Raw genomic sequence first — 17,959 nt, 5'->3', positions numbered from 1 at the left:
AAGGGTGTGAGAAGACTTTTACAGTCTCCTATTAGATGACTTCCCAAATCCTAGACCAACGTTGAAATCCCAAGACAGATAGAAACTACTGGACATATGCTGATATTGTCATCTAGAAATAGCAATACAGATAAAACACTTAGATAATGCTGATGTTTGTCTTCTCTATGTGAGGTTACAATCTGGCTGTGATACAAGAACGAGGTAATCAGACACCCATTGAGGTTTGGGCAAATAGGTAGCATATCTCTAAATCTGCTTTTACAAAACAAGGTAATAATAGAACAAAAGATACATTGAAGAACTGAGAACAAATAGCATAAATAGATTGAACACAGCTCCATACGGAGAGAACACTCGTGGGTTTGTTACATTACATCAAATCACAAACCAAGAAAGGGGCATTGCTTTCTTGCATGCTCTGGGATCAATTTCACCAAAATCTCAACCGGCACCCCCTTCAATTCTAGTCGACAAAAACAGTAGGTGAGACTTTTGGATGGGAATAACAGTTTATAAGGTAATTTAAATTGTTTTAAATTGATATCATACCATGAGATTTAAAGTTGAATAGGGGTGGAAGGAACCGTCCATTTGGCAAGCGACTGTTGGGATCACGTAGCTCATCGAAAAAGGGGTGGATCAAGGCATCCAGCTGCATTGCAATTGAAGCATGATTAGAAAACACAAAGCTCAAAAAAAGAGAAGCATGAAGACATTAAGAAAAATGTGTAGCAATCCCAGTAACTTGTAAAATGATCAATTGAGCCGACCCAAGTCAGTGGGAATCATGGCTAAAGCTTATTTGAATCGAATTGATATACAGTACCAAATGTGCATCACACTTTTTCCAGCCAAAAAAAAAAAAAACCAAACAAAAACAAAACAAACGTGACTCATGCTTAACCAACATCAAGTGGCGACATGGTATCAAGATGAGATGCAGCCCAAGTTTAAAAAGTGCATGCCACACTGGCCCTCAGTCTCACGGAAAATTCCTCAAGCTTTGACTCCTATAAGTGATACTGTCTAAAATTGTGTTAGACGAATGAAATGAACCAACTCTACCAAGAGGGAATCTAGAAAATGATACAACCCAAGTAGGACCATCTGTATAGTCAAACATATTTGGTAGACTTTTGTCATTGCATGCTCTTTCCAAACCAACCCGTCCCAAACAAAAATGGAACAGATTGATCCATGCTGTAAAAGCAATCTCCACCATCATACAACTATTGTGAACAATTACCAATATTCACCTACAAGATTCCTATGATCAACAGATGAATCATATCATACACAGCCTAGTGAAGATGTTCCCAAGGGAGTAGTGCAAGATTGCTGGTAAATTGGTAAAATAAGATATTGGAAAACTGAGATTTTAATTTACTCACAGCTGAGCATCGTAGGTTAGGGGAGTATTGTAGTAGTCTTGAAACCAGATCAACAGCCTCTGGCGGCATACGCTTGTGGAATATCTAATAAAAGAGGAATGAGCAGATATTAGTAGGAGGATTGGTGATAAAAATATATACAATGAGACCTTAAGATTCCCATCTTGAATACCTTGTGCCATGGATGGGCTTTAATCTGAGGGAATTTGAACTCTGTATAGTTAGGGTTCATGCATTTGATTTCCTCCCTTGTAGGAGTGCCCAAAACCTACAACACAGAAAAATTCATATCAAATACAGCAGTGTAAAAAATACCCATATACCATGTAAACATGCATGACTATAATTCAAACCAACCACTGCCCAATCTAAGAGGCTTAAAGCTAAAGCATCTGCTAGGTCAGCCCAGTGAAATAATTGTACTCAAAAGACTTCATTTTGTCTCATCAGCTAGTTCCTAACCAGCAAATTTCATACAAAAAATCCCACGATAAATAAATATCCAAGTTCCATTACTTCCTTTTATGGTTTCCAAGTTCCATTACATAACAAAATATTATATTTACCTTGATTATCTCCACGAGCTGGTCGACTCCACTCTCACCAGGAAACAAAGGCTGATAGAACAAAAAGTTCATTTTAATCTTAATGCACAAATTACAAATCCAGAAGTTGACCAGAGCTTATATGAATAATCAATTACCTGTCCAAGCAGTAACTCAGCAAGAACACAGCCAGCAGACCAAATGTCAATAGCCGTAGTATACTCAGTTGCTCCAAATATAAGCTCTGGTGCTCGATAATACCTAGAGCAGATGTAAGAAATATTTGGCTCACCTTTTACCTGTCCAACATTAAAGAAAATAAGGATATTAAGCATTCCAATTACAGCAAAGACAAAAATAACTTCAGGAAAAAGGACATGAATAAGAAAATAAAAACATACCAAGACTTTCGCACTTCCAAAGTCACATAATTTAACCTGGTGGGTATGTGGATTCACCTGTACAAGAGCAATAGCTTTTAGTTAGAATAAGTTGTTAACCTGCATTTTTTTTTCCTGTGTCATCCATACAAAGGCAAGGGCAATGCAGCTTAAAGAAAACACAAGTTAAATATCTAAAATAGACATGCAAATTTTTTAGCAGACATACCAAAAGGTTTTGAGGTTTAATGTCCCGATGACATACTCCAATGCAGCGATGAATATATGATAAGGCCCTAAAGATCTGCAAGGCATAAAGATATATTAGAATCTAAGCAAGAACAAAAACAATCAGCAAAACTATAAAAACCACACATGTTGATGAAGTTAAAGCTAGCTATAAACCCTACCTCCCACCCCCCTTCAAAGAAAAAGAATGGAATGTCAACCTAAATCTAAAATAATTAACCATACATGTGAAGATTCCGAGGCTTAAGTCTAGAGGCTGTCTTTAATGCATCAAGACACATTGGTCAGCCTAGGGCTCACAGTCAATGGTGTAGAACACCAGTCCGATACTCTTAAACGAGTTAAGACTAACTTAACATTTAAATATCTTTGCTCAAGCAATATTAGACATAAGCAGTTTCCAAAACAAATTTTCAAATTAACCACATGAACATATAAACATTGTCCAAAACATGACTTATTGTGAGAGCAGAAGGAAACCAATTCTTAACAAGTAACAATACCTGGTATGTATAAAGTTTCACATATATCAGTGGCATCCTTTGGTTCAATTTGTTGTAGTGTTTGATCACACGATGCACTGTTTCAGGAACATACTCAAGTACCAAATTAAGGTAAAGTTCATCCTTTTCAGTGGTTGAGAAGAAACAGTGCTTCAAAGAGACAACATTTGGGTGGTCAAGAAGGCGCATGGTTTGCAGCTCTCGGTTCTTATACCTCTTGTCTTGAAGAACCTTCTTTATAGCAACAGTTTCACCTGTCTCTAGGCACTTTGCCTACATAAACATAGTAAACCAGTATATAACAGCTTGCATCATACTAACTAAAAGAGGCTAAATTAACAGACATCAAACTTAGTTATAATTTAAATGCTATAAATCCTCACCTGGAACACGACTCCAAAAGATCCATGTCCAACAACACGCTCGGCCATGTAACTTATTGTCTGCAAATATCAGAAGGCCATATCAGAAATATATATTTTTTGAAATGATACATTGCATTTAAATCAAGATAAACACATATCCAGAAGGACAAATTTTACAATTGTTGACATTTGCAATAGTCCCAAAAAAGCTTTAGTCAGACACTTGTAGAGCATGTAGGATTCATTTTGACATTTTCATTCAAAAGAGCGTACATAAGGTCCTCAATTAAAGAAATTGTGGAGAATAACTTGTAAAACAAAGCTATACCTGCTTCGGCTGGCCATTTCTACCACCAATAGTTGTTACAATTATATGACCTGTCTCTGTACCATTACCATCAACAACTGTGGCTTCCATTTCCTACAAAAACAGTGAATCCTATGAATAACTGGTTGATAAACTTCACAAATCAAGTGAACACAAGAAAATAATAAGAAAGAGAAATGCCAAACCAACTCCGTACTTTGTCATCCCTAATTTTCATGTCATTCATCTCCTCAGGCAACCGATCAACTCCGACATTATGGTTACTAGGTTCTCTCATACCAGAAGCAGGTGCTACGCCCACTGAAGCCATTAGTATAAAATGTTTCCTAATCTCCTTAAATATTCACCTTGATGAGACCAATCATTTACCTGCTCAAATAAAAAATAAAGAAATAACAAATTTAGCTATAGTGCAGCGCTTTATACAAGATAAATATCCTTCATCCACCCTCCATAATTCACATAAAAATCAAAATGAATCATAAACATATACAGAAAGAAACAGAATGAGACCTAGAACCCATCAAATTAGCAAACAATACAAAAGATGAGCCGCAGATCAAACAAATGCTCCTACTTCCACAACCTAAACCTAAAACCAAAGATATATTCAAGGACTTCTTTAGCACTTCACATCAACTACTCAACATAAACTTATAAATTCCCACAAAATATTTAACAAAATCAAAGTATGCACAAAGTTTTGGTTTGTCAAAACCTATCTACTTCCACACTAAACACTAAAAAGCTATAAAACCCCATCAAGCTAAAAAAATATATATATATCAAAGTATTCACATTTTGACACCTTTTTGAGTCAGCGTAGGAGATGGGAATTTAGAGAGAGAGATCTGGAGATCAATAAAATGGGCTCAAAAATGCAATTTCTCTTAAAAAAATAAAGAAAATGGAAGCTGATAAGCATAAATCTTTTGCACTATATAAATACCCACAAGTAATCAAAGATTTTTAAAAAAAAAAATTGATAATCAAAGCAAGTAAATCGAGCATAAAATACATGATCATAAACTAAACAAAATTTAACTATCACAAAAAGTAGCTAAACAAAGAAACCCATAGATCCATACCAACCAATAGCCCAACAAAGCAAACTCAAACCCAACAACAAAGATCAAAACTTTAACAAAAATAAACAACACCCAGAACCAAAAACCTCAAAAAAGTGAAAAAAACAAAAACTGGGTCTTTGAGAAATTAAAAAAATTAAAAATTAAAAAAAAAATCCATACCGATCAAACCAGAAATTCCCAGGCATCAACAAGAGCTCCTTGAACAACAAAGTATCAGAGGCTTTAGAAACTTAGATCCAGTTGGGTTTTTTGATGTGTTAAAAACTTCAAAGCTTTTGGCTTTTCACTCTTATGGATTTGTGTGTGTTTTAGAGAGAGAGAGAAAGACAGAGAGAGAGAGAGAGAGTAAATGCTTTGCTTTTTTCTGTGAAGTGTGCTATAATGCGCTGGTGACAGTCAAAGAAAGAACTCAAGCTCTTAAAAAAATAATGAATTTTTTATTATTATTTTGTGGTGTTTTTAGTTTTATATTTTTTTAATGGAATATTTTAACAAATAAAAAAAAATTGGTAAATGAAAATCATAAAACTTTGTAAGAAGTCTGTGCCTACTGCCTATCTTTTTGACCATTCAAACTTACTTTTTAAGTTTTGTGTTTTTGGTTTTTTTTTTTTTTAGAATTTTAAAAAGGTATGGGGTTTAATAAATGTCCAGAGGGAATATGATTTTGGCACCTATGTGATTTTGATTATTGGGCACCCACTTTTCTATTAAGGGTATTTGGATAAATTTCTTTTGTAGATTTTATTTTTATCCTCATGTTCTTTTTGAATAATTTGATAGATTCTATTTAGGTAAAAAATATGCTGGATTTTTTTTTTTTTGGAGGGAATATGCAGAAGTTTGGGGGTGTTTAGTAGAGTAGTTTGAGATGGAATTTTTGTAGTTTTTTGTAATACATGTGGGTGAAAAAATATATAAAAATGTGTGTAATGTTGTTTAAAATGTGAAAATGTGAGTTTGAGTAGGATGACCAAAGAGGCCCTATGATCCTTTTAAAAAATGGCGCCTTGAGGATAACTTATTTTAATTTATTTATCGAAGTTAAAAAAATAAAAAATAAAGTAAGTTGTACTAAAAAACTGATCAATTATATCCAAAAAATTATACATAAACCTGAAAAATTGAAAATAATTCTCTCAAAATTTATCATGTCATCAATTATTTAGATGAATATCAAAATCGTGTTAATCAATAACTTTTCATGTGTTGATAATGTGAAAAAGTTTAATGTTTAACCATCCATATAATATTGAAGGGTTTAGAATTTAAGAATTCTTACAATAAAATCATCCCAAAAAATTTAGGGAATCTAAAAAAAAAAATAGTTGGATTCTAAAACCATTTATGAAACTTTTGAAAATGATTGATTTTCTCACAACAGCTAAATTCTCTTGTTAGAAACCATTACGAAATGATGGTGAAATATTTTATTTGTAATATGTGTAAAGAAATGGTGGAGTGGTTAAAGGCTAATAGTTCTTTTAAATTAAGTGTACAAAATACTAATATCTTTCCTTAGTTACTACATAGAATTATGAGAAATTATGAGAAATGATATGTTTACAATATTTCTACAACATTTTTACAATAAATCCTAAGTGGCAGGTTGTTACTAGTTGTTATTATTGGGGCAAAAAAGTAATCTTAGTTTTAGTTTCAAATTTGAACCAATAACAACTAACCACCTGTGATTTGTTGTAAAATTGTTGTAGACGTAGCATCTCTCTAGAATTATTGAACTAACTCTAACCCAATAATTATGGTATTAAGAGAGCCATAATAGGGAACTCAACTACTAAGTTGTCGCTAGCAATATTTTTAATCTAATGAAGTTTTTGATAAAGAAAGTTTTTACTATTATTGATGTTGTCAATAAGTTGCCCACTTATGAGGTACCACCAAACTCTTTAATTCAAATGGTAGCTCCCCCAATGCTAAATACTTGGGGTTGAAAGGGGAGAGAGGTTTGATAGCAATTAGAACATTTCTAAACCTATATATAAAACAAATTGCCCACTTTTCTCAACTACTAGTACTATTACATTACATTTTATGTATGACTTGTTGTAGTAGGTTATATAGAGATGGGCGGATGAGAAGATTGCATTTTATGGTATGACTTGTTGCAGGATATAAGAGATGGGTGGATGAGAAGTTAAGCTTTGGTATGGCACATGGCTACGTGTATGATCCTTGTCATGTCACTCAATTTAATATTGGTGAGATCAATACACATGATAAGCATACAATATCACATCTTGTGTATTTATCAAAAATTTTCAAGAAGAACCTGTTATTAGATCAGTTATTAGTAGAAATTTTTTTCACACAATGTGTTCAAACCTTTTAGCTACTCTCTTGTTTTCTTAAACTATAAAAGGTCCATAACTCTAGAAAGCCAACATCTACATATTCAAACCTTTATCTAGACTCAACAAATATTCTATTGAACATTGACCTAAAAATCCTTATAAATATTGCATTAATAATCCATTCAAATTTCAACTTTCATGTTCTAGCACTAGAAAATTACGTAATACTTCAAGAAGAGAAGAATGTGGTGTGATTATACATAGATTAAATTAGGTGGAGTTTTTTTTATAAAAAAAACAAAATTTATTATTATATTATCTGGGCAAAATTGTAATCCACATTACAACTAAAAATTTCTATCACAAAAACCTTTTCACATATTGATCATTTCAACCTGTTTACATACAGTTGCTTTAATCAGGCTCAAAATGATTGAAGTGACCAAAGGAGGCTCCACTATTATTACATTAACAGTCCATTCAACCCTGTTGAAGTTTCATTTCATATGTTATGATGAAACTATAAGAGTATAATAATTAATTAACCAAGACTTTTATCAAAAATAAAATAATAATATTTTTTATAAATATGATATGATTTAAATTAATGATACTCATAATTAATATTTTTCATTCGAAAGAAATAATATTAGATTTCTTTTATACATATTGTATTTAAATTCAAATCTCATATTGTAGAAGAGGAAGGTGATAACCCCTACATTTTTAGAATAACGCAAAGAGAGATAGATATCGACACACTCACTAATAGGAAACCGAATAGATTTAAAGTTCTAATTTATAACGTCTGCTCTTAATAATTGCCCTTTAGGGATAGAATCTCAAATTTCTTATTCAAGAACAAGAAATTTTATCAGTTAAGCTAATTTACTAGTTAGAATTTTTTGAAAAACTGTAATACTTATAACTATAAGAATACAGAAACACGAAAAAAGTACTAGTTAGGCTTCAATCTCTTTATGAGGGTAATATTGTCCTTTCAAGATGGGCGCCTATATTGTCAAAAGGACAGTCCAAATCATTATTGCAACATGCGAATATACCATAACTCCTTTTGCCGTTTAAAGACCAGGCTCAGGCACAATGTCTTAGATTATAAGATCTAGATGAAATTACAATATCACCCTTGTAATTTATATACGAATCTAGCATGCTTTTAAAGTCAATGATAATGATAAAGAAAATTAGGCAAATTGGCGCTGTGGATGAACCAAATGGAGAATATATTATTGGATGGCTTTTTTTTTTTTTTTTTTTTGAGGATCTATATTGGATGATTATGGTCATTGTCTTTATATATTTTTATGTTGATTATTTTTTGGTGACATATAACAAGTCCAAAATTGAAAACTTGGTCTTTAAAAAAAATTATTATATAATACTATTTTATGATTTCACTAAAAGAATAAGGAAAATTAGGTAATGATTAGGAAAGTGGGGCCAGCAGACACAACATAAAACAAAGAAAATACTGGTAAAAAAACAAACAAGCTGTCAAATTTTAACTAGTCTTCCACCCCCCCACTAATAAAGAAAGAGCCTCAATGTTCTTTATTTGTTTTTATTCCAAAGGACAGCAAAACGTTCACAATTTTTTTCACAATTGTTGACGCGACTCATTATAATTAGTGTATAATAAAAAGTGTCTGGCTTATCCGTATGAAAGAGAGAATTCTCTAATAAACACAGCTTATCATCTTAACAAGTGTAAAAAAATATTGTGTCTCTAACATAGTCAATTTTCTTCGTTCAAGAGGATATCAAGTTATCAACGCTTCTAATGGCAGTGGCGGTGCATCTCTGGCATGTCTGAATAGTAGGCAATATGGCACTTAATAATTATTGATATTCAAATCTAATGCATATATGGTGATTTAACATTGTTGATAACTCCAAAGTCTTAAGTGACAAAGTAGCTCCTTATCCTATTCCTTTCACATTCAGAATTTGCTCCACAAAACTTGCAAGACATTTGACTACTGTTTCTTGGCTTGACATGTCAGGCAGCAAGAAACCCTAGCTAGCCCCAGCTAGGAATATTAGCATTACCATAAGATGATAGCTAGAATTTTGCTGCTTCTTTTTATACATTATTGGAATTGTATGATAGTTTAATCATCATTAGTATGTAGTATGTACGTTGTGTTTCATGTTAGTCAACAGCTCAGTAGCCATGTAGTTTAGCTGTGTATAGACTTACCAATCCAATATCCAAGTTCCATGTTCAAATGCTCAGTTAAAGACCCTAAAATTTTCTACAGAAGTTACCATTAAGCTATCATTCTTGGTAGCTACTAAGATATACAAGGTAATACTTGAAGCAATATGAGAAGCAAAAGAGGTCACATAATTTTCTTCCCTCTCAATCTTTTGGGCAATCATGGTTGTTTATGTCCAAGAACAATTTTCCCACAGAACTTTTAGGAGAGAATCTCACTGTAGTCTTTGAAGACATTATAAGATCCTTCATAGCCTTGTACTTTTTCTTTCGCTTACTCAAGAACTACCCAGCAGCTAGTAAGCAAACAACAAAACCAGAAGGACAGTTAACAAGTTATTCTTTAAGAGAGAGTAAAAATCCAAAATTTCAATATTATGATTCCATATCACCTTATTTGATTACTGCATACAGTACTAATTCAAGATATGCCATATGGTCATGGCATTCCTGTCTTATCCTTGGGCTGCCAAGCAATTTAGTAAACTTCAAAATTTTCATTACCCCCAGTTTAATTGCTATTTTCTCTTCCATGATAACTAAGTGCATAAAAAGTGATCAGTTATAATAGAAAAAATTGAAGGTCCTTTTTGTGATGCTTTATGTATCTCTATCCTTATGTATTTTTGGGGTCTCATCTTGTGAAGCAACATCCTCTTGTTGGTCATGTGCAGAGTAAGTGTAGGAATACTGCAAATGGAGAGACCATTGGTAAAAGACATTGTATCCAACAAGCACCCTAACTTGGATGCTGAGTTGGTATTCCTGTAACAACATATACTTTCTCCAGTACTAGGTGACAGTTCATCAATTATAGACAGTCCCTTTTATCCCTTATGTCAATAATAGAGTATTTAAAAAAGTAGCAGTTGAAAGGTTTTTAAATTTTTTTTTTAAATGCATATATGTCAAAGACTAAATGATCCTATTATTTCACAATTATCACATTTGTCATTTCATGGAGAGAAAATGATCAATACAGGGAACTTGCCATTAACAAAGTATTCAATTTCAATCAAGACTTGTTCAGTACTGACGCAAGAATGGAACCAAAAGATTAAGTCAACAATGAGAAGTCTAACATGGCATGCACATATACAGTTTATATGAACTTTTTAATCTAGTTAAAGAAAATTTCAAAGATGTACACATTGAATTGGTTAATGAGAAAGTAAAAACGCAATCATCTCTATTGCAACCTAGTTGATCTTACGTCCTAAATCTTCTATCCTTAGCTGGTAAAGGTTGTTTGTTGTCAGGCAAGAAGGTTTGAACTTTGGATCCAATTTTTTATTCACAACCTTACAGCAAGGGAAGGGGGTTTTAGTGATGAGAAAGAGCTGCCTCTAGTTATGTAGCCTAATGGACACAATAAAGAAAAAAAATTGAGGCTTTTGTCTTGCATACTTTCATGTTAAATGATTGCATAGTTTACTCAAGTGGAAAACAATAGGAGACCCAAATGGAAAATATTCATGTTATATTCTACTCTGCAGTTCCAGTCCTTGGAGATCCAAATGGATTTTGAGAAATTAAACAAATCATTTGTCAATTAATAATGAAAATAATGTGAGTCCTACAGATTCTACTGAACATTTAGTTTCTTGATCTAATAATAAGGGACAAATTAGTGCTAGTCCCCCTCATCTGATTAGACATTGATAATAAAGAGAGAACAAGTTCAAAAGTGAGTATTATTCCTTGCTTCAAAGTAAATACTGGTGTTGTCAGCCTGACATCAGAAATAAGTCTAGGCAAAGCCTCAGCAACACAAGCATCAACAGTTTGCTTGATTCAGAATAGAATCAATCAGCCAAGATTATGTTATCCAACATTGTTGCAAAAGGTGATAACTCTAGACATCATTGATGTTCACAGTTAAGCATAATCCTAGAGTAATGAAAAAAGATGACAATCTACTATTTTAAAGAAAATTAGTGAAAACTGAAACCCTCTGATGAAGCTTCATAACAATAATTCTCAAGAGTAAAAAAAAAAAAAAAAAAAAATCAGAGTGTGGAATTCCTGTCTTTCTAGGCCACTTCAAAAGGAGCTGGTTCTGGTTCCATCATATCAATGTCCTTGAAAGAATCCATTTCATTCATATCATGTGGTGGTCACAATGTGATAAATCCCAGCATCAGATGCTGTGTTTAGAATGCAACAGATTACAGGGAAAAAGAACACTGAATATTTTGACCTATCTAGAACAAAAATAAATTTAGGTTCATAAACTTAAAAGAACTTAACAATGTAGCAGCATTAGTGGCATGACATCAGATTCTCCCGAAGTAACATCCTCAGCTGCCTGGCTTAATGCTAATGTACAAGCCTCTGCTGACGCAAACCATAATATATCATCATCTCCCATATATGCACTGCATAATATCTCAGACAGTCTCTTTGATATCTTCCATTTCTCAAACCTTGCAATGATTTATTCTTATGCTACCATCAATTTCCTCATCAGCCCAAATGACAAAACATTTAATTCCCTTTACACATGAAGGTTTAAGAGCAGGGGCGGAGCCAGGAATTTTTGTTTGGGGGGGCCAAGCTGCGACGCTAATATATTTATCAAGACAACTTCCACACCCACACACACATATATACACACACGCGCGCTTTTTATTACATATACACACATATATATATACAGACTTTTTTATTTGATAAGTTATATATATACACACACCGAACCAAAAATATATATATATATATATTTTAGTATTTTCAATCAAAATTATTTTTGACGGCGATCTTTCATAAAAAATTCATTTTTTCCATTTTCATAGTCAAAATCTTAAAAAATTTTATTTTAAACACAAATTATCAAATTTTATGCTAAAGTAAGTAAAAAATCTTTCAATTGAACTAATGAAATTTTCAAAAACATGAATGATCCAAAACTTGGAGAAATAAGTTAGACTCCAAACATATTTAAAGCTACCTTGTTTTAACACATTATATGGCAACTAAAGACACATTTCATGTGTAGTTTTAATGACAAAATTTTTTTAATGAGTCAATGACTTGTTAATCGTCATATAACGGGTTGAAAAATATAGATTTAAACATGTTTAATACCAAATTATATCAAATATTTAACAGATATAAAAACACATTTTACAATAAAAAATAGAATTGCGAAAAAATAATGTATATCTTTATAACTATTAGACCATGTGCATGCTTTCACTCAACTTAACTACTTTATCATTTCCTCTTCTGCTTCTTCTGTACTTGCTTTAGAGCTAGTTTAGCAGGAAGTTGAAGGCACCTCTTAAATGCTAAGATCATCTTGTTTGACAATTTTACCACTTTCTCTTTTTGAATATCATGATTTCCGTTGAAAATCATTGTGTGTTAGAGCAGATAAAGTTTCCAACGATCCTTTGAGTCGTTACTACTGATTTTTCCTCTTCATTCTTCAATTTAGTACTGGAAGTATTCTCTGTCAAATGACTCAAATCTGAGGACATTTTTGCGACACTATATTCTATATTCATCTTGACTGATTATGGTTCATGTGAAATCCATTTCAATAGTTAGGAATTCTTCTTGACTAGTCAGATTTGTATGATTACCTATACAATCCAAGATCAACTTGATGGCTAGAGACAACAATACATCGGGCAAAGCTTTTTATTTTGTGAAAAAGGCTAATAATGTTAACAAATTCGCACTAGAAATTAAACATTTTTCATGTGCTCACTTTGAGAAAGCAGGAAAACTTAAGAAATCAAGACTATTCTTAGATATTTTTGTTCTTTAGGACCTCTCACAAAAAAAATTAAAAGAACTCCACTAATGAGAACCTAGTCCAGTTACTCGGCAGATTGGATTTGAAATTTTTTTTTTTTCGAGGAATAGTGACAATAGAAAACATTTTCAGCAACCTCTGCAAGCGTGAGAATCTGAGTCAGAAACTTGATAAGTGCAAGCATCTCGAGAATCTGACGTGACAGAAAGATGCACTTTAAAAATTAAATCTAAAACAAAAACATAGACCGAGAAGAAAAAACTACAGTGTATTCTTTGTGATAATTGAAAGATGAAGGCTTGAAGTTGAACTGTGTGAGGAACACTGCCCTCAATGTCATTTCATGAACCCATCAACTGTTCCAAAGACACTTCACAAACCTTGATTTCCATTTTGTCCCGAGAATCCAACTCAATTCTTACATGGACTCTGCTCCTGAGAATCCAGATCAAAAGTTTCTCCTGATTCAAAACCAAGCATCTCTCATCTTGCAAGCTCTTAGCAAAAGCTAGACTGTCAACAAAGTACTGGAGGAGCAATGTGTGTGTGTGTGTGTGTGTGATGAAGATCATAATTCATAAGCCTTGTGCTCCTTCAACCACAAAGATGAATTTGTTATTTTCAGCTCAGTCATAACATCAGGGCTGGCCTAAGGTATTTTGGGGCCTTAAGCAAAACTTTTAAATGGGGTTTTCTTACTGTTTAAATATCTACTTTATATTATTAATTTTATATAAAAAAATTTTATTTAAATTTTTTCTTGCTAAGATGCAAAATTATTAATTAAGTTTTTGTATTCAACTTCTTTTAGAATATTCTTTTTAATTGATAATAAGTGCAATTATTTCATTATTATCTTCTAACTCTATTTTTATAGATTTATTGTTCATTTGTAAGATTTTTAATTGAATTTTTAGTTATATTTTTTTATTGCTAGTGACAAATTAATCTAGAGATCTGTTTTGAGATTTGGTTTTTTAAAAAAAATTAAATTTTTTTAAACCAAATTCACATATTTATTTAATAAAATCAAATAGAATAAATACTTTTCAAAAAATAAAGATTAAATAAGGCCTAATTGGACCAAGAAACAACGAATTATGTAGCTAGGGTTAGAATTTTCTTTATATTTTAAAATAAAAATTTATGATTTAAAAAAATAAAAAAGAACAAAACGATAAATCTAGAGGAGTCTTTACTCTTTACCAAACATTTGCCTCAAAAACCTAGAGAACCTCTACCATGTTCTTTAAAAAAGAAAAAAAAAAAATTTTCTTCCTTTTCCCATTCTTTTCTAAATAAACTAGGGAAAGTAAAATAAGAAAGCTATGTCACAAAAAGGTAGAAAATTTTTTATAATAGGAGAGGCTTTGTTTTACGTCTTCAAGGGATAGTTGATTGTCGAGGGAGCTGTTTGTAACTGACTACCATTTTAGGTAGAGACGGAAGATCTAGCGGCAATTTTTGATTATTTAGGAGAATATTTCAACCTCTTCAGGTAATCAATTTTAGTTTAGGAGTTTTGGAGAGATAGAGAGAGTTTGGTTTATGTTTTTACTTTTTAGTGTGTCTAGGAGACTCAAGTTAGTCTAAAATTCTGAAGAATTCTAACCGTTTGAAAGAGAGAATCAAACAAAACACACGCATATTGAGATTGAAATTTTTATGTTTTGGCTTAATTTAGGGGCTTAATTAATACTACTCTCCAAGCTAATTAATAATCCAAAATTTTCTTCTACCGGTCTTTGTTTTTTAAATATAGTATTAGATAAGTATTGACTAATATTTGAGATTATATTTTTATATTTTGTTGACCTGGGGCTTGATTTTGGGGGCCTTCTATCACTTGGGAGCCTTAGGTAATGGCATAAGTTGCTTCTACTATTGAGCCACCCCTGCATAACATCTTCATAGCAAGATATCAGAGACCCAGCTGCTAACAGCTGGTTTTCATTTTGAATGCCTTCAAGAAAAGTAGCAGTTTGCATCTAGCATCTTTCATAAGGACTAATTGATCTTTGCCATTATGGAAGATCCTCAGAACCAAAAAATTTGGTGTTGCTTTGTCAAGAATTCAAGCTAAATTGAATATTAGTGATGTTATGCATACTCATACTATAGAAATAGTTCATTAGTAGATTTGTTGGAGAATCAGATAGTCAGTGTTTATGCATCTAATCCAATTCTATGGGAGTGTACAAGCACCCCCAAAAATGTAACAATCCAATATTTTGTTTTACAGTTGCTTTTATCCGCCTTGAGCTAGAAGTTGGACGATCTACCTAATTAAAGATCTTCAGCCTTATCAACATGGACTCATTAGGACCATTGACTACTCAAACTGGTCTGCTTTATTTAATTGTTAGTTCGAATCAAGTGGTGCATCGATTTATCTAGATTCAATAAATTCTACAATGATTTTTTTCCCCTTTAGGAGATTAGACATTCAGATAACATTACTTACTTAGATTACTGGTTCGTTATTTTAGTTGATGAAGATTGTCCCTGTGACTAACCGTATCAACTGGTTGGCTAGCACCTTCAAAACTGATATTGAGCTTTTCAATAGCAAAGAACCAACCAAGTTCCTTACTGACAGATTAATGAAGCATAGCAACTTTCAAAGACCCATTTTGGAATTTAAGGGGAGGAGCAGCTGAATATTCATCTTGGGTTGCCAATCAGGTTATTCACAAACCAACCTACCTGATGGTTTGGAGCCATGCAAAATACCAAGACATGCAGAGCACAGGAGAAGTAGATTCATGCTAAGCCAAAGATAAGGAAACGAATGTTTCTTCAAATGTTATCATTGTAACAGAACAAAACCCAATAATTTAATGAAGAAACTTTGCATCTCTTCCAAACAATACAACACAAACTAGAAAATTTAAAATAAAATAAAATAAAAAAAAAAAAAAAAGAAAGAAAAAGAAGCCAAAGTAGTTAAGATATCACATTCAAAAAAAAAATTTTCTTCTATTTTTCTTCTCAATTTAAAGGCAAGAAGCACAAGATTATATCACTAACTAAAATCCCCTAATTATTACATCCTGTGATGGACAAAGAAATTGTTCGACGTCTGGTGACCAGTATTCAAACTGATAATTATACTGAATGAAACGTTCCATCAATGTATGGGCGAGGCACAGAACAAGCATGTTAAGCCCCCTGCAGAATTCAAGTCAAGGAAGACATTAGAACATGAAAATCATTACTTTCACAGAGTTTTTTTTAAAAAAAATTTTAGAAGTATTTTCAAACAGAGATGTTCTCAATAAGCTGTTTATAATTGTAATCCTAAAACACAACCTAAATGATTTGACACACCATAGTTCCTAATTGAAAACATTCTGAAGCAACGTCCCAAGTAGACCCAAAATTAACAGAAGAATTCATTACCTATATATTACAAAAATTGCTGAACTTGGTATACTATGGATTTTGCTGAACTTGCCGGTGTATTTGTAGAATCCAATCTACATAACCATTAGCACCCACCATCTGGTCCTCAACAAGATCGGAGNGGGGGGGGGTGATTACTGATTACCATCACAAGGCTTTATTTTATATTATTTTATTTTACAGCCTATCACACACTATCTTTTTTTTCTTTTTGATGGATCCACCATACCTTTGACAATTCCGCTGCAAAGTCTGCACCAAGTAAATTCATGGCACATCAGGTGAAAGAGCTCTACCAAACCATGTATTAAAGCAAAAAACATTATCATATAAATAAAGGCCTCTGGAATCTAAGTTCTCAGCAGCCAGTGGTAATCTTTTCTCAGGGTTTTTGAAGTCATCGACTTGAGCAGATGCCTGCAAACGTGAGAAGTAAAACCAATTCTGAGGATGTTCTAATATAAAAATCATCACAAGTGCATAAGTGAATCCAGTAATTCATTACTTTCAAAAGATACTCATCCAGTCGTATTAAGCTAGAATATAGAAGCTTCAACAATTTCTTTACTGGTAGAGTCATCATTGTGTAACCTGCTGAACAGCATTCATCAAGTGGAGCATCAGCATATCCTCCCCGAAGAGGTGTGGATCTACAAAGTGCTAATCCGTACAAAGGCAAGAATTTCAGAGACTCTGGAAATATTATCCTGTCTCCTAAGCGATGTTGCACAGCATAAAGATTTCGATACTCTTTAAGGGCTTTAACAATTCTTAGTTGCACTGAGTTTCGTGCGTCTTCCAGTTTACTGGACAACGTTTTCTCAATGGCTGCAAGTTATTTCAATAAATATTATATAAAAGAAAAAAAAAATCAAGATCCACAATCACACGACATCACCAGAAGAAGGGACCTGTTTTATTGTACCTAGCCTGCTAAACACAGAAACAAAGGCACCAACATCAGCCTGGCAATACATCTCTACGAGATCTGCAACCACTGGTGCAGCTGCTGTGTGTACTCTAATACGCCTTCTCCACATGATGCAGTATATCTATTTATTTGTTAAGGACACCTTGATAACTTGAATGTCTTATGAATACAAAATAACAGTAACTAATGGGACACCTAACACTGTAGAAAGTCAAAGAGTCATGCATACGGCCATACTGAGAAATAATGTCCCAGTAAATATCAAATGAAATAGGGAAGATCAAGCTTTAAAAAAAAAATGCTAGCCAATTTTTTATTTAAAGCCTAAGAGATGAAATCTGACTTTAAAAGTCTCCTAAATATCAAGGAACATGATTATCACAAGAAGGAAACCATGCAATTCATAGTTTGCAGAAATTGTGAAAGAAGGTTACAATGAATAACTGACTAA

The 17,959-nt window shown here is 32.8% G+C and overlaps 2 protein-coding genes and 1 long non-coding RNA gene across 3 annotated transcripts; all 3 read right to left on the bottom strand.

Annotated features, from left to right (window-relative positions):
* Window positions 1–77: 77 nt before the first annotated feature.
* On the bottom strand, window positions 78–5,250 carry LOC112005327 (shaggy-related protein kinase alpha). The gene is made up of 13 exons (XM_024037577.2): window positions 5,015–5,250; window positions 3,961–4,133; window positions 3,765–3,857; window positions 3,455–3,514; window positions 3,072–3,344; window positions 2,549–2,623; window positions 2,341–2,397; window positions 2,098–2,238; window positions 1,961–2,011; window positions 1,567–1,662; window positions 1,395–1,478; window positions 553–655; window positions 78–466 (listed from the first exon to the last, which is right to left on the bottom strand). The coding sequence occupies exons 2-13, from the start codon at window positions 4,072–4,074 to the stop codon at window positions 384–386; spliced, it is 1,230 nt and encodes a 409-aa protein (XP_023893345.1). The 5' UTR covers window positions 4,075–4,133; window positions 5,015–5,250; the 3' UTR covers window positions 78–383.
* A 10,700-nt stretch (window positions 5,251–15,950) lies between these two features.
* Window positions 15,951–16,694, bottom strand: LOC136070013 (uncharacterized). The gene is made up of 2 exons (XR_010631219.1): window positions 16,575–16,694; window positions 15,951–16,343 (listed from the first exon to the last, which is right to left on the bottom strand). It is a non-coding gene; the product is annotated as an uncharacterized LOC136070013 (long non-coding RNA).
* Window positions 16,695–16,765: 71 nt separating this feature from the next.
* LOC112007003 (protein transport protein SEC24 A-like) lies at window positions 16,766–17,697 on the bottom strand. The gene is made up of 3 exons (XM_065779237.1): window positions 17,503–17,697; window positions 17,083–17,405; window positions 16,766–16,994 (listed from the first exon to the last, which is right to left on the bottom strand). Exons 1-3 carry the CDS (start codon window positions 17,615–17,617, stop codon window positions 16,845–16,847), a joined length of 588 nt encoding a protein of 195 aa, XP_065635309.1. The 5' UTR covers window positions 17,618–17,697; the 3' UTR covers window positions 16,766–16,844.
* Window positions 17,698–17,959: the final 262 nt, after the last annotated feature.

The sequence above is a fragment of the Quercus suber genome, unplaced genomic scaffold (genome assembly GCF_002906115.3).
Source record: "Quercus suber isolate HL8 unplaced genomic scaffold, Cork oak 2.0 scaffold_203, whole genome shotgun sequence".
Classification (NCBI taxonomy): Eukaryota; Viridiplantae; Streptophyta; class Magnoliopsida; order Fagales; family Fagaceae; genus Quercus; species Quercus suber.
This window is presented reverse-complemented; position numbering and strand designations above follow the sequence as displayed.

Coding starts and splice junctions, on each gene's coding strand:
- LOC112007003 (XM_065779237.1), bottom strand. CDS start 17,617: ATGTGGAGAAGGCGTATTAGAGTACACACAGCAGCTGCACCAGTGGTT. Junction 17,406..17,502: donor TTCTGTGTTTAGCAGGCTAG/GTACAATAAAAC, acceptor AATAACTTGCAG/CCATTGAGAAAACGTTGTCC. Junction 16,995..17,082: donor TGGATGAGTATCTTTTGAAA/GTAATGAATTAC, acceptor TCACGTTTGCAG/GCATCTGCTCAAGTCGATGA.
- LOC112005327 (XM_024037577.2), bottom strand. CDS start 4,074: ATGGCTTCAGTGGGCGTAGCACCTGCTTCTGGTATGAGAGAACCTAGT. Junction 2,624..3,071: donor TGAAACTTTATACATACCAG/GTATTGTTACTT, acceptor TATGCCTTGCAG/ATCTTTAGGGCCTTATCATA. Junction 656..1,394: donor CTAACCTACGATGCTCAGCT/GTGAGTAAATTA, acceptor ATTGCAATGCAG/CTGGATGCCTTGATCCACCC.